Consider the following 16,353-nt stretch of genomic DNA (forward strand, 5'->3'; position numbering starts at 1 on the left):
GTGGAGTTGCATTATGGGGAGTGTAGGATCCACAGTTTCTGGAGCATGACCTACAACACATTGTGGACTAAAATAAATTCAGGACATCTCTGCTTCTGCTGCGTCGATATTGAATAGTATCTTTTTTAACATTTGTCTCTTGCAAGTCCCTTAACCCTAACTTAAAGTCACCTGCAGAAAAAAATAAATAAAAAAAACCCACCTCTTATTGATTCAGACAGCAGCATTCAATACTATATCATTGTTTATTTGGTCAATATTAGAGGAAGCTAAATTATAAATTACAATGAAATTATATTCAAAATAGGTAAGCTTTTAAAAGTTTTCACAGAATAATATTAATTCATTTTATATGGACTGCCATAATAATAACAATAATAATAATACACAAATGAGGTTTGAGTGTGATTAAAACATTTTTTATTTATTTGTAGTTGCAGTGCTTGTTGATTTCAAAGGGTTTAAGCAAACGGACAAAAAACGTTAAACATGAAATGAAGTCCACCCCCTCAGTCTTCCCATAAAAGGAACTTCAATGTACGAGTATTTAAGGGCAATACCAGTATTTTTTGCCTTCTTTTGCCATCTTTCTTGTGTATTTTTTCATCTGGTGCTCCAGACTGTTCTTTCATTTCTTCATGATTTTCATTAAAACTTGTGGTATTCTTGTTCCTCTCGTATGATAAATATGAACACCGATACAATAAGATCACAAACAACCCGATTTTCTAGCCCTGAGGTGTCACTTCTGTCAGACTTTGTTCAGCCTGTAACGAGAAAACACGACATCTCTGCTTCCTCCTGTCTAAACACTGTACAAAAGTAAGAAGAGCAACATTTCAGAGGAGATGACAGACTTTTCTGTGCATCAGTCCCCGCGGACGAGACTGAGACACAAATCAAACATCAAAAACACTGGTACTGTCCTTGGAGACACGACATGTTAACATCATTAAATTGTGACGTTGGAAAGCGTTCCAGTGATCCTTACGTTCACTCCTCTTCTTTTTTTAATTCCATTTCTCAGGCTTTAATCCTTTTTTTTGATGTAGGAGTAACAAAAAAATATCCCAAAGCATAACCCAGATGTCTTGAAAGGCAATGATATTGAAATCCTAAATCCTTTAAGGTTAGGCCAGGTCTAAACTTAGACACTGTTACCTCTCGATGCACTGCATCATTTCAAGTCAATGTCTCCTCGTCCTGGAAATAAGGATGTTCTAGGGCGTTCAGGGCAGATATCCGCGTTAAGGGGTCAAAGGTCAGCATTTTCTGTGAAAGAAGAACAGCAGGATATTAGATCTGCGTCATGCTTTAAAGGAACAGTTTGGAGAAATAGGCCCAGTCAGAATGTCTGTCCTAAACCCCAAGACCTGAACCCTTATGGGCCTAAATGACATCACCTGGTCAGTGCTCCAAGAGGTATAAAAAGAAACACTGACGTAGGCCTGGGTAATTAGTCAAAACCCACATTCAGAACCTCTAACTGACATAATCTTGTCCATGATGATTATTTTCGGGGCGGAGTCACGTGACATGGAAGCAACATGGAGGAGAACTCAAACACTGAGCCAACTGAGCAGCTCGACTGGCTTGTACCAAAGAAAAATGTTTTTTTTTGTTTTAGGGAAGTTGACACCAAACAAAAAGTGGTCAAATATAAACACTGCGGAAAAACAGTTTGCAAGAAATGTATTTATTTATTTTCTACTGTTAGAGAAGTTTATTTCTACTTAATATGTGACATTTTTATTTCAAGCAATGCTTTGATTTCAGTGGAAAATATTCAGTGGTAGTTAATCTGTGTGTTTCTTTAAAATCTTAAAAATCACAAAGATATATATCAATATATATATATGTGTATATATATATATATATACATATCCCAGCTTTAATAGTTGAGCATATTTACAGTAAAGACTGTCAGTGAACTATGAGGATGAAAATAATCGTTCATTAATCGTTATTGAGGTAAAATGTTCAATTAATATTAATTAATGTCATATTGATTTGAGGTCATATCGCCCAGCCCTACATTGATAATGCCCTGGTAAACCTGCATTTAATGTAATTCTCTCAGGCAAAGTCTGAAAAAAAAAAACAGACTTGGGGAAGCTAAAAATATCTGCCAGAGAGTCCTCATGCACTTGACGATTTGACAGTGGGACAGCCAGACGCCGTGCTGACTTTGCAGAAAAACTCCCCAAGTCCGTGAGTCCAGGAGTGTGGAGGTTTGGATTGGGTCATACTTTTATCCACTCTTTTGCGGAGAGTTAGACAAGAAGGGTTGAGAGAGAACACTTTTTGTCTACAACCACAACTCCAAAGAAGTTTGGACATTAAATGAAAACAGAATGCATCCAATTCAAAATGAGTGTAAATTTAACATAAAGTTGAGCATCAGAGATGTTGTCTTTATACAGTATTCACTGAAATGTAGGTCACAAAGGATTTGCAAATCATTGCATTCTGTTATAATTACATACAGTCATGGAACAAATTATTACACCACCCTTGTTTTCTTCAATTTCTTGTTAATTTTAATGCCTGGTACAACTAAAAGTACATTTGTTTGGACAAATATAATGATAACAACAAAAATAGCTCATAAGAGCTGATATCTAGCCATTTTCCATGGTTATCTTGATAATAACCAAAATCATTATCAAGAAAACCATGGATATTGGCTAGATATCAGCTCTTTAATTAAACTTTTATGAGATATTTTTGTTGTTATCATTATATTTGTCCAAACAAATGTACAATTAGTTGTACCAGGCATTAAAACAATTAAAACAATATTTTTTAATAATAACAAATACTATAGTATAATAATATTTTTTTCCATGACTGTATTTCACAGCTTCCTAACTGGGTTGAAGGCTAAAACCAAAGACTGTGCTGTCTATAACAAAATCCACCACCCAGCATCTCTAAAGCTCATTGATTGAACATGTTTTTATCTTGTATGTTTAACAGATTCAAAATCAAGGATAAAACATAATTTGCCGTTTACACAGGGTTATGTGTCACACTATCCATAGGCCAGGACCAGTTGCCAGGCAACCAGTGGAAAGTGCAGGTTAGTTAGTGGTCAAAAAAAAAAGGAGTTCAGTGGAAATTCACCAAACAAATCATCTAATATGAATCAAATCAAATACATGTTTATTAGTCACATCCCAGCTCCAGAAACAACATCAAATATGAAAAACAGATTATTTTCCAAAAATGAAATGTTATACAACAAGAAAGAATAAAATAATATAACCCTATGTTTCAGAAAATAATGAAACAATAAACAATTAATCGGTATGGCCATAAATTACTTTTAAACATTTAAACATTGCGTTTTCGTTACAAATAACACATGCAGTGTATGGCAGGTGGATGAATTGTAATTATGAGTTTGAAATTATGTGTAGAGAGAAAGTCAAACTGCTTCAGGACCCGGCCGACCTGAGGGAAGAAAATCCTCCTTAATCTTATTAATCTTACAGTTTGTTGTTGGAGTGATGGTTTATGATTAATCTGCCTCATTTGGTCATTAGGATTTAGTTATTTTAATGTGTTTATTTCAATAAATCCCTGCCTTGTTTCTTATTTTGCACTTGATCCTACATTTTCTCCATCATACAGAGAGGCCTAATAAAATAAACGGTTTACGTCAAAATACATTGTTACTGGTTAAATCCCAGAAATGCAACATTTAATTTACATTTCCTATTTTTTTTAAACCAAATTAACTAATTATTCAATTACAAAAGTTAAGATCTTCTGTCTTTTTTTTTTCAATTTTACCAACACTTTTCTTAAAGGCCTGCTCTCTACAGCTGGATAGTCACATGAATTTCCAATATTGCACAAGTGACGTTTTATGGCCAGTGTTGAATATCAGCAGTCTATGAGTAAAGAACATTCTTCTCAAGTGCGAGGTTACTGATCTGTGACTGTCCTGATTTCAACTCTGCACACCCCTGAAAATAAATCAACCACCAGGCAGGGTGGACTGACACTTTAACATTTTAATTAATGGTGAAGTCTTACCAGCAGCAGTTGCGCCCCCTTCTCATTTATCTCTGGAACAAAGTCAGTGATTGGGCGAGGTAAGAGAGGGGGGAAGTGTTTTCTTGAGAGCGTGACATCAGTCGGCCACTCGTCCTCTAGTGGCAAGCCAATAACTCTGAAATAAAAAAAAAACATATATTTTTTTTACATTGGTGTAATATGAATCATTTGGTCAGATAAATGTGATAAAAACTGTTTTTTACTCACTCAAAAATCTTCCCAAGTTGGTCCACTTCTGATTCTCCGCAGAACAAAGGTCTAACAGACAGAGAGGTTGCACCATCATTATCACATTGAAGGCATTTTATTAGTTCACATGCCTTTGCAACTCATATTTGTGCAGAAGGGCAAACAGGAACATGATGTTCTTGACACACAGTTTGGCATAAAGTTGAATGACTCTTTAATTAATTAATTAACAATTAATGCATCATTAGATCATCACCATCATTATACCAAATGATCATAAAGCATGAAACCCTTTACCAAAGTTAACTGCTGTGTTCATGCAACTTGTCATTTCTACCACTAGATAGAGCTGCTGTGTCTGTGCAAACAGCTGATCTGGGAAAGATGCTGCAAACTAATGAGCTTTATAAAATAAGCTTTAACATTGGGACGTTGTGGATATTTTAACACCAATGTAACACTAATGTTTAGATTCAAGTCAATGTCTGTGAAACCGTCAGTGGGTTTGTATCAGCATACATGATGCTGATGACACTTGTCATGACTTGAAGATGTAAAGAACATTCACAGTATATAAAAATTTATTGTAGACTTGTTTGGTAGAGGAGCAAGAATGGAAATAAAATCTGTGTCTGTCTGCTGAAACATAATCAGAGCGGCAAAGCTTAGTCGTTTTTCACCAATTCCCCTCCCGACAGTCTGAGGCTCCAGACCAGATTTCCCCGGAGCCGCAGATAACCTCGTAATTTGATCCATTTACAGATTAAATCTGAACCCTCTGCAAACTCATCACGACTGCTCTGACACTGGCACACGTGTTGTGTTCGAGTCCACCAAGTAATGAGTGTACATATTATCGTCAAAGAGAGAGAAAAGTAAAAAAGGTGGAGCGTACCTCCCTCTGCCCAGATAATCAATATAATAATATGTGTAGTGTTTGATGTTCTGCTATGTCTCATAAGTTTTTGGAAAAGCTGTGTAATATCCTCGTATCTGTGCAAACCTTTCCCCTAAAAGTCATGTAACAGATGTTTGCATTAGCTAATAGGCATTACAGGAAACATATACAAGGAAACATTTGTATTTAACATATCCGCAAACTGTCCATTATCAAAGTATTTTATTTGCTAACTTGAAACACAAGATGGGACAAGACTTTTGTCAATATTTAACCAAAGCCATAATCTTTCCCTAACCTAGTAACGTATAACTGCTGACAAATAAGCGGCTGCGCTTTGAACGCCCTACCCTTCCTAGTTATGATTAATCTGCAGTATAAACATTCCTCTCTCTCTCTGGATTTGAAAAAAAAAGGAAGTCTTTCCAGTGAACATTAGTTAAACAGCACTTTGTTACAAAACAAAGTCAATTACTTATTGTAATATATATTATATATATATATATATATATATATATATATATATATATATATATATATATATATATATCCTTAGAGAGATGTATTTTGTAGAAGACATGTATTTTTATTAGAGTTTCATACTCTAAGCCAGCCTGAGGAGACGTACGGAAAACTAGAACTCACTTTGTAAGCACAAAGCTCCACCTTGCAAAGGTACCTTCAGGATATGTAATCAAATCTGTGCTACATTGTAACTTAATCAGATCACAACCAAAGTATAACGCACTCTTCCTTTGCCCAGAGGCCTCTCTTCTGACCAAATCATATCAAAATCTGTTCATGTTACCTTTTCGAGAGACACATTTTAACCAGGATTTAAACACTGACACAGACTTATTGATCAAAACAAACATAAATATATAAACAAAGTAGCACTCTTCTTTATCTGAACATTATTCTGTTGACTTACTTGCGTCTGAACATCTCAGCAAAGATGCAGCCAGTGCTCCAGATGTCCACCGGTGTGGCGTAACTGGACTGCAGCAGAACCTCGGGGGGTCGGTACCACAGCGTCACCACCTGGGAGACACAAACATGGAGTCCATCAACTGGACTTTTGTTTGCATGTTTTAGCTTGTTTATAACAAAATACCTGTACTTTTAGTAAACTACCCTTTTTCAGAAGCACACTATAAACTTCCTATCTTCCAGGTGGCCAATTTTTGTATTTATTTTGCTACAGTATGAATATCAAGTTCCAAGATGTACTTTGTATTTGGTCCTTAATTCGCTAATGTTAGCATGCTAACAGGCTAAACCCAGAGGGTAAACCTTAGAAAGATTAGAATGCTAGCATTATTTGAGCAACTTAGCATGCTAAAGTTAGCATTTAGCTTAATTGCTGTCTCAAAGAGTCAAATACTATATTAAAAACAGTTGATATCCATGAGATTAGTTCTCATAATATAACCAAACATCCACTTTTTTTCAATATCTTTCTGCAGAATACGACATCAACTCTGCAAATCACGTAGCAACATTTTTGCCGACATCTCGAGTTATTTTTCTGACAAGTGGTGCTCATGTTCATTTTCCCAATCAGGAACTAATTTCTTTCTTCTTCATTAAATATAAAAGTATTTAAATATGAAAGCAAGGAACTTTAACATGTTTTAACAGTAAGCTATTTAGGCTACTTTGTAAGGAAATTTGATTAAGGGAATTAATAAGCAAGCGAGGGCTCGCTAAAAGGATGTGAAGTTGGTAGTGTCTTGTATTCACAGTGTTTATGTTTGGTTGAAGAGTGTCACGTGTTAGTCACTGAATGTCATTCAACAATTCAAGTGCAACATAAAGGTCGACCTTTATTGTGAACTGAAATGAATGGAAACCAGCAGCTGCCTGAATGGTTAAAATAAAAAATAATAACTGTGGTATTCTTTGGAATATACACAACACAAAACTAGTATTATCCAGGTGAGTTCTTACCACAGGGGTGAGGGCCATGTGGCAGCTGTAGATCCTGGCCAATCCGAAGTCAGCCAGCTTCACCTGGCCCTGGCTGGTTACCAGAATATTCTCTGGTTTCAGGTCTCTGTGCATCACGCGGTTAGAGTGAAGGAATGCAAGGCCGCACAGCAACTGCCTCATCAGGTCCTGCAAAAACACATAGAAATATTTCAACTGAAACTAAATATTTAACAAAGTCCATCCTGTCCATTCAGTCTGCTTTCTTCAAACCTGTTCAACAGATTATGCATATTTATGTGTAATTATAGTGTTTCAGTTCTTACTTTAATGCGGCTGGGGGATAATCCTGCAGCTGGAGCTCTCTCCAAGTACGTCTTGAGGTCTTGGTCCACATGTTCAAACACCAGAGTGACTTTCGTCTCCAGGTCTGACCTCTGGGTGGCACATACATCCATAAGCCTGTCATGCAGAAAAAACAAACAGACAAAAAACAATGACTTTTGTGAGAGAGGTTCATAATGAATTCTAGCCAACACTGTGATAGCCATCTTACCTGACCACGTTGGGATGGTCAAACTGCTCCAGCCGTCTCAACAGAGCCACCTCTCTGACTGTGGAGACCGGGAGGCCATTTTGGTCGGTCTGGACGCGCACACTCTTCAGTGCCACAAACTGCCCGCTCTCCGTATCTCGAGCCTTATACACCGTCCCGTAAGCTCCTCCTCCGATCTCTGCCACTGGCTCATACTGGAGACTGGTGCCGTGGGCCATGGCCAAGATCAAACAGACCTTAAAGTATGACACACAGATCAGATGGATACGTATTAATGCTATCAGATGATGGAAGGCAAATCAAGTCAGAAGTGAGGATATTTTTCTATTGACATACATACAAATGGACTTCTGTGGAGTCGCCCCCTGCTGGCTTTTAGATAGAATGCAGGATTAAGGCACTACTGCATTGGCTTCACTTATCAGGTGGCCACTTGATTATAATTCATCCTGAAGGTGCTTTGAATGTATGTTTGCATAAATGAATCACAATACAATTACAATAGGACACAAAAGGAAAAGTCTGGTGCTCAATAGAATACATTGTTTGAGAACCATAAATGTCTGTAGAGATGTTAAGGGAAATCCAACCCATAGTTGTTGAGGTATTTACATTACATTTACATTTAGCAGATGCTTTTATCCAAAGCGACTTACAGGAAGAATAAAAGCAAACAATCAAGGTATAGTGCAATAAGAGCTGTTAGTGCATCAATAAGTGCTAGTGACAATTCTTTAAGGAATAGAATTATCGTGTGGTGCTAGGAAAGAAGATGCTCTCTGAAGAGCTGGGTCTTCAGGAGTTTTTTTTAAAGGTAGAGAGGGACGCCCCTGCTCTGGTTGGAACTGGTAGTGTGTTCCACCAGCGGGGAACAAGAAATGCAAAGAGTCTGGATTGCCTTGGACCAACGGGGGGCAGAGCCAGGCGCCGTTCATTGGAAGAGCGCAACGGTCGTGAGGTAGCATATGTCTGAATCAGGGCGTTCCGGTAGGTAGGAGCAGTACCGGAGACAACTTTGTAGGCCAGCATTAGAGATTTGAATTTGATGCGGGCTGCAACAGGTAGCCAGTGGAGCTCAGTGAGCAGTGGCGTGACATGTGACCTTTTTGGCTGGTTGTAGACCAGATGCGCCGCCGCGTTCTGGATCATCTGAAGTGGTTTTATTGTGCAGGCTGGCAGGCCTGTCAGGAGGGCATTTTTATTTAAGTCTTTACAAAACTGGTGGACCAACTGACTGACTTTGACATCTACAAAGCCACTCCATTAACATCACTAAATGTTAAAACAACTTAAAACTTAAATGAAAAAAAACATCTCAGTACATTAAACCAGTATAATGGACCCTCTGTGTTTGGCAAGGAAAAGACTTATACGCCGCAGTAAACCGCTGACCCTCATCAGCGCCCAAGGAGAAGATATGGACGTGGTGCAGTCATGCAAGATCTTTCAATAATAGCTTTGTAGAATAACAAACCAAGATTTTACATTACTGCTCTACAAAGGGGACGTAGGCTGTTTTACCACTTCAGTAATCTCATTTTTTAAATGCTGCTGCTTCACACTGTCTAGTAATGGGCAGTGTTAGAGAACTGCTGTGTACAGAAGAGGCAGCATCAGAGAGGCTCGCTGCGTGGCTCAACAGCCTGCTGGACGTGCCAAGGAGCTGACTCGGCCATCCTGCTTCTGTGCTGAATGTGCAACATTTCCAATTACACAATACTGTTGAAGACTGTAAAAACGTTTCTAGATAAAATATCCGGATGGGAATGAATTAAATACCTAAACACATCACAGTATTTTATCACAGCGATAAAAAAGTATTGTAAATCAAATATTGTCTTGAAGAAGTCCTGCTCTCTGATTTGTAACATTTCCAAACACAACCAGAGATCATTAAACTATAGTTCCCTCAGTATAAATACTGCAGCAGTTTATCTCACAGTCAACACATTTCTTCTGTCTCCCTGTACGTTTCATCATTTTTTCCAACTCTTTCAGCTTTATTAATTAAAGCCTTATATACTCGGTTTCAATTCCCTCTCAGGGGTCAATTATCGGTGAGGTGAGGATTCAACACAATTAGGCTGCTATTAACACCACATACTACACACTAAAATGCAGCAAGATCTTTAAACCTCCATTAAATTATATATTTTTTGATAACAGAACAAGTTAAACAGAGCATTAACATACTCTCACCTTGTTACAGCGAACATGCTAGTAAGCAGTTGCCTCTTTACACATCTAGAAGACATTTGCATTTATTTGGAGTTGTGTTTCTGTCCATCTGATTTATACAAATCCAATATATATTCTCCTTTTAGCTCGGTTTTGGTCTCCAGAGACATATTGGCTCTTTCTAGGCTAAATGTCCCACTATATTCACCTTCTATTGCTAAAATAACATTAAAATGCATCTGAACAAATGTTCTTGGAAGGTTACAAAAGCATGTTAATATTATGAAAACAATATAATTATAATATATTCACGCTTATTTGATTAGGTGCTGACAGTGATGGTGGTACCATCAGTTTATCCATGGACTGTACAAAAAAAGTTTATGTAGTCTCTCGGCCTGAAAAGACGCACATATATCGAAGGAGGATATCTGTATAGGACATTGGAATCTATGAGAAAATGATCATACATTTCATTTGATTTATTAATAAACATTTTCCTAATGACTTTATGGTCCTAGTTTCTAGTTTCAAATCTTCAAAACAACATGAAGTTCATTTTGTAAATAATGGTGCCATTTAGTAAAATAGACGATAAAGCAATGAAAACCAAGATGCCTATGGGCAAAATGCCAAATTCAAGGAGTCCACAAATCGATGGGTACTGTCCGGTGAATACGTCCACTTCTTATTTACAGTCTACGGGTCCTGCTGTTAATGACTCTGATGAGACCGGTGAGAATAAAAACAGTAAAGTGGAGGGCTGTAAAACTAAAACAATGAGCCGAAAGATGCTTAAATGCTGTGTGGAGCTGAAACAAACTGCACACAGTGGTTTGACCTGTTGATAATTTAAAAAATAATGATTGCTGCAGCTTAAAAATAATATTAGCCTTCAGTATTTTCAGTGAAAACGAGGGGTTGCTGTTATACAACCTTTCTCCTATTTCAACCATTCTAGCAGCAGAAGTCAAATATGCTTGGAGCTAAATGGACAGCGTTTTATGACCAGTTTTGCCGGCCTCTATTAGAGTGAAGCCTCATAAGAGCTCTCCAGGTACTTTGGGAGCAAAGTGCTGAATGCGTGACATATTTTTAGACGAATCCAAAGAGGAATTTATCAGTGCTCTTCCAATCGTCAAATGTTTTATAATCTGCAAGCTACGGGACAAAGTACCTGACCTCCTGAAAGAAGTCAAATGACTCACTGAATGGGGCGCCATGTTAGAGCAAATACACTTGACGCAGGACTTTTGGCTGCCACTCTGCCAGCACAGGAAGCACCTTCAGCCACTCAACTTTCCTCTGGGCTCTTCACCAACTCCATCCATCAACACACACACACACACACACACACACACACACACACACACACACACACACAAAGCAACATCCCACTGCTTCCTTTCCTTTGTTCAGGCCTGCACGAACAGTTTACCCCTTCCACTTGCTCATTATTAACACCTGTCACCTTAATACCTGCCATGTACTGAGTGGTGGTCATTCTGTGGTGCTCTGCTTCCTCCAGCTGCATTTAAAGCTTTTCCAGAACAAGTCACAGGACCAGGATGTGCAATACTAAGTTAGAAAATGTCCGTTTTTCTTCATCATATTCATCATCATCATTTTTATCATGACCCCTTCCCTCCACTCAAGAGGCGTTTGGCTCCAAACGCAATGTGCCTGCTTTCATGTCTTCTATTGTATACCCTTGATAAAAAATGATGTAATGACCAACATCTGCCTCCGTGACTGATATGTTGGTATGGAAGGAAAAATGACTACAAAAGCCACTCATACCAAAAAAGCCAGGCTTATTTCAGTTTGTCCAAACCACTTCAGCTGACATGGTCCCATTAAACAAATTCAACTTCACTTACTCTGGAAATTAAAGCTGGGAAAAGTTCAAATGTATGACAATTTTCTCATAGACTCCTATATCCTATACAGATATCCTCCTTCGATATATGTGCGTCTTTTCAGGCCGAGAGGCTACATTCACTTTTTTTGTACTGTCTATGGGTAAATTAACGGTACCACCATCGCTATAAAATAAGCAACTAGTGGGTGAATTAAGCAGAATATTTATCCGTTAAAGAGCCAATTTGACCAAAACAGAGCTAAAAAGAGAGTAAATATTGGATTTGTATCTGTCAGATGGACAGAAACATGATAAATAAATGCAAATGTCAGTTTCAGTTTGTCCAAACCATTTCAGATGATATGGTCCCATTAAGCAAATTCAACTTTAACTACTCTCGAAAAACTAGTTGAATTTCCTTTATGGAACCAAAACAACTGAAAATGTCATACTATCTGAAATAAGCCTGGTTTATTTGGAAAACAGGCTTTATAAAACAGGTCCACTGTTTTCAATTTATATTCAATATTATGTATCTATTAGGGATGGGCGTTTGGAAGAAACCTGCCAACTCAAGAATCTATAACGTTAACGATCAATTAATCGATTAATCACTATGTATTCATACAAACTCCAATATGTATAAAAACATGTATACATGGGCAAAATAAAAAAATAAAAAATATATAAATACAGTACTATGCAAAAACCTGTTTTGATAATAGACGCTTTTATTTTGAAAGGACGAAAAGAGACTTCCTGTCAAAACTAACTCAAGTGAGTTGATACTGTAAAGATCAAGGAGTTTAATGTTTTATGTTTTAGCTCCCCCCGAAGAGTCCTGATTCTCAGCTAATAAGCTGCTTACGCGGTCATAGATATAATGAAAATTAAAAAACACACAGATTGATCAAAAATTCCACCTGATCGACCAAATACTTAACGATCATTGATCGATCATCGATTTATTATTCCCATCCCTAATATCCGTTGTTTACCATTTACTACTTCCAATCAATTTTCAAGATTTATTCCAAAGAGGGGCTTTATTAAGACCATTTCAAATAATTTAAACCAGTAAAATGTATAGCTTGTGGCACGAGTGCACTTGGGGCGTGTTCAACTCCAGTTTGCTGGTTAAATGGGGACATTATCTGGGCACAATGTAAGGTGTAAGGGGCAAAGGGGTTGTATTTAGTCTCATAATTAATCAGATGTGTTTTAGGGGAATATTAATAACGATATGAATAAAACACTAAACTGTGAATACAAAATGTTTCATGCTGCGTCAGACTGTGTATAAACTATGAGCACAGTGGGTTTGTCAGGGCGGGCGAAGTGTGAAAGAGATGAAGTAGGGCTGGAGCTAAAATTGTTTCTGCAGGGGAGAGTGAGAAAAGTGCAGCAACAAAAGAGCAGAAACACAATCCACTGAAGCCAAACACTTCAACAAGGAATTCATTCTCTTCTGCTGTGAGCCATTGTCTTCATTTTACAGAGCTGGTACTCCAAAATCTAACACTTTAAATGGTTGCAAGTTTCTTTGTTGACAGCATGTTTGGTATGCAACTTACATCCTTCATGAATAACTGAAAAATGCAGACTCAGATTTAAATGATTTGATACTTCTGATCTCTATTCAAATCTAACCAGCACTGCAATCATCTATTCTACTAAGCATTTACAGCACAACACGTTCAAATAGTAGGGTTAATTATATCTCAAAGTATTCGATTGCAACATAAGATGCTGTGGTTAACTAGCATAGAGCTTAAACATGTTATAGCCTAGACTTTGAATATTCAGATGTGTTGCCAAACCACAATTGTTGAAGTGGTCAATATAAACCGGAGTTAATAAGAGGAAGAGATGTTGCATTATGCATGCTGAACACACCACATTTCTTCCTCTTATGCAAAGATCATTGAGTCAGAGCGTCTGCATTCCTGCACATCCGCAAGAAATACAAATTCCTGTCAACATTATTCATCAACTGAGAGACTTGCAAACAAACTTCCAACAAAATAAGATAATGGACTTCATCCAGCAGCAACACAGAGACATTGAAATACCGCCTAAGTATATATATATATATATATATATATATATATAACTCAGGACAAATTGTAATTGTTACATTGTTTTATTTTCAGACTTTATTGTTTCATCGCTTTCATAAAAAACTCCAATTAAATTAAATTCATAAAGTCTTGTAGCTGATTCTAAAATGTAACATACCTTTAAAATGACATTAAGTTTACTCGTCACAACAATAATTATTATTTTTGTATGTAATAGAGACAACCAGATTATCCAAATGAAAAGAAAAGTATCTGTTTTATTTACCTTTTAGGCAACTGGATAAAAGATTTTGTGAGCAACAAATGACCACAATAGACCAGAGACTCAGCCTTATGTCCTCAGTTAACACCACTGGGAGTTATTTATTAAAGGCAAACACAACTAGAGATGCACAGATTTATCTCGTAATCATTTGGTTGTCAATTATAACGTTAATTGCCAAATAGTTTGATAATCGATATATATCGCTTTGAGTAATTTTTTAAGGAATAAAAAAGTAAAAATTCTCTTTTTTAGCTCATTAAATGTGAATATTCCCTGGTTTACTTACTCCTCTATGACAATAAACAGAATATCTTTGAGTTGTGGACGAAACAAGACACTGAGGGTGTCATCTTGTGCTGTGAGAAACACTGATTGACATTTTTCACTATTTATTGACAAAAAATAAACCAACAAATGATTGATTAATTGAGAAAATATTTCACATATTCAACAACAATTAAAACAATTTAGTTAGTTTCCTCCCATGATGGCAGATAAAACAAAAATAATAAGAAAATAATAAGACCTTTAGAAAAGGATTTATAACTAGTAATACATTTGTATTTATAATAATAATAATAATAATAATAATAATAATAATACATTGGTTTTATATATCAATTTTCTCAACACTCAAGGATGACTTACATAACAGAAAAAGTAAATTAAAAATAATAATTAGAAAAACAAAAAAAAGTCAGTGGTTGTAGGCAGATTTGAAGAGGTGAGTTTTAAGGGATTTCGCTCTGATTTTGTTTTGGTATTAAAATTCTTTCCCTATGCCTTTTATATTGTTTTATAATATAAACACACTTTGGTAACCTTCCCAGAACTTTTTGGTCAGATGCATTTTAATGTTATTTTAGAGGGACATATGATGCTGCAGCACCACAGTTTTTTTTTTTAAGAAAGCCCCTACAGCTATGGCATATTGATCTAATATTCACAGATTGTCGCAGATGTTGGATGCCTCGTAAAAAAGTAATTAAACTAATTTTGAAACTTTCCACTGGAGGCAGACTGTGTGGCAACTGCTGTGGGAGGCAGCACAGCAACACAGAGCCACAAAAACAGAGAGAAAATATTTGATGAGGAAGAGAGAGGCCTGGTGAAACAGTGTGAATATCAGGCCTGTACTGTCAAATGTCAAACTGCAGACAGATACAATAGTTTCTTGATTCCTAATAGAGCTGAAACCACACTGCATTTCAGCCATTTTCTTTTTTTTCTTTTGAAGTTTTTGCTTTTAACTTAAATGCAGAGGTGAAAGAAGTGCTGAGATCTGAGATAACAAAATGTAGAAATGGTCTGTTACAAGTAAAAGTGATGCATTCAAATCTTAACTTGAGTAAATGTATTAATATATTGGTATCAAAGTAAAAGTACTAATTATGCTGATTATTTCAGTTCAGATTAATATGTAATATTATTTAATTTTATTACACAACTGTGTCTGATCAATTATGGCCTTCCATGGTCTGTTATGACTTTGTTATAATTATGACTTTGCTATTCTTCATTTTTAGATCAATATTTGTCAAATTATTGATTTCTTTATTAAGTAGCTGTGTAATAAATTGGATAATGCATAGTGAGTTGGTCATTATGGCAGGATTCATTGAACAATTATAATGCACTTGCTTTACATTATTCCTCACATAAATATGAATGCATTAATGTGTGTGATTTAATTTAATTTATATATTTATAAGGACATCACACATTCATAATAAAGATTTCTGTAAATATGCACGATGGGGCTAATTTTAACAATTTATCATATTTGATATGCAATGTGTTTTTTATTTTTATTTCAAACTATAACACTGAATGCTACTTTATAAGCTGAATTTTTTTATTAGTAGAAAAAATATAAAACCAGAAGAAAATGAATATACATAAGAAAACATGGAAATATATGCACATTAAGATAGAATCCCTTTTATTTGGTTAACTATGTCCTAGATACGTATTGAGGTGAATATTTTAAAGTTAGAAACATAACAACAAACAAACATCTTGTTATTATCATTGAGCTCTAACTCCAGCAGTGTCCCCACCTTCATGTGACAAGAGGGTACACCACAGAACAAAACAACAGCTTAATTTAAAACAACTTGACTGGATTACAGAGCTAGCCTGCTGAAAGTCCTTTACTGCTTCATAATGAGTGACCGGGCTGCTTGTGGTCTTCATGCCTGACCTCCTCTGGCCCAACAGGAAGTGGTCAGGCTGCAGATGACATGTCACCCTAAAAACATCTCCTCATTTCCTCAGCAGAGGAAATAGGGAGGACAGATTTCACGCCTGGAAGTTTCACAAAACCAAAGA

General features: G+C 36.5%; 1 protein-coding gene across 1 annotated transcript in view; it reads right to left on the bottom strand.

The window, feature by feature from the left end:
* Positions 1-404: 404 nt before the first annotated feature.
* The window catches only part of cdk4 (cyclin dependent kinase 4), a 16,558-nt gene continuing 609 nt past the window's right edge, over positions 405-16,353 (bottom strand). Inside the window, exons 2-8 of the mRNA XM_059330046.1 lie at positions 7,638-7,873; positions 7,408-7,543; positions 7,103-7,270; positions 6,084-6,193; positions 4,273-4,323; positions 4,045-4,180; positions 405-1,272 (exon numbers count right to left, since the gene is read on the bottom strand). Coding sequence (XP_059186029.1) covers positions 1,183-1,272; positions 4,045-4,180; positions 4,273-4,323; positions 6,084-6,193; positions 7,103-7,270; positions 7,408-7,543; positions 7,638-7,855 — 909 coding nt within the window. The 5' untranslated portion in view covers positions 7,856-7,873 and the 3' untranslated portion in view covers positions 405-1,182. The remainder of the gene's footprint in view (positions 1,273-4,044; positions 4,181-4,272; positions 4,324-6,083; positions 6,194-7,102; positions 7,271-7,407; positions 7,544-7,637; positions 7,874-16,353) is intronic.

The sequence above is a fragment of the Centropristis striata genome, chromosome 3 (assembly GCF_030273125.1).
Source record: "Centropristis striata isolate RG_2023a ecotype Rhode Island chromosome 3, C.striata_1.0, whole genome shotgun sequence".
NCBI classification, from domain to species: Eukaryota; Metazoa; Chordata; class Actinopteri; order Perciformes; family Serranidae; genus Centropristis; species Centropristis striata.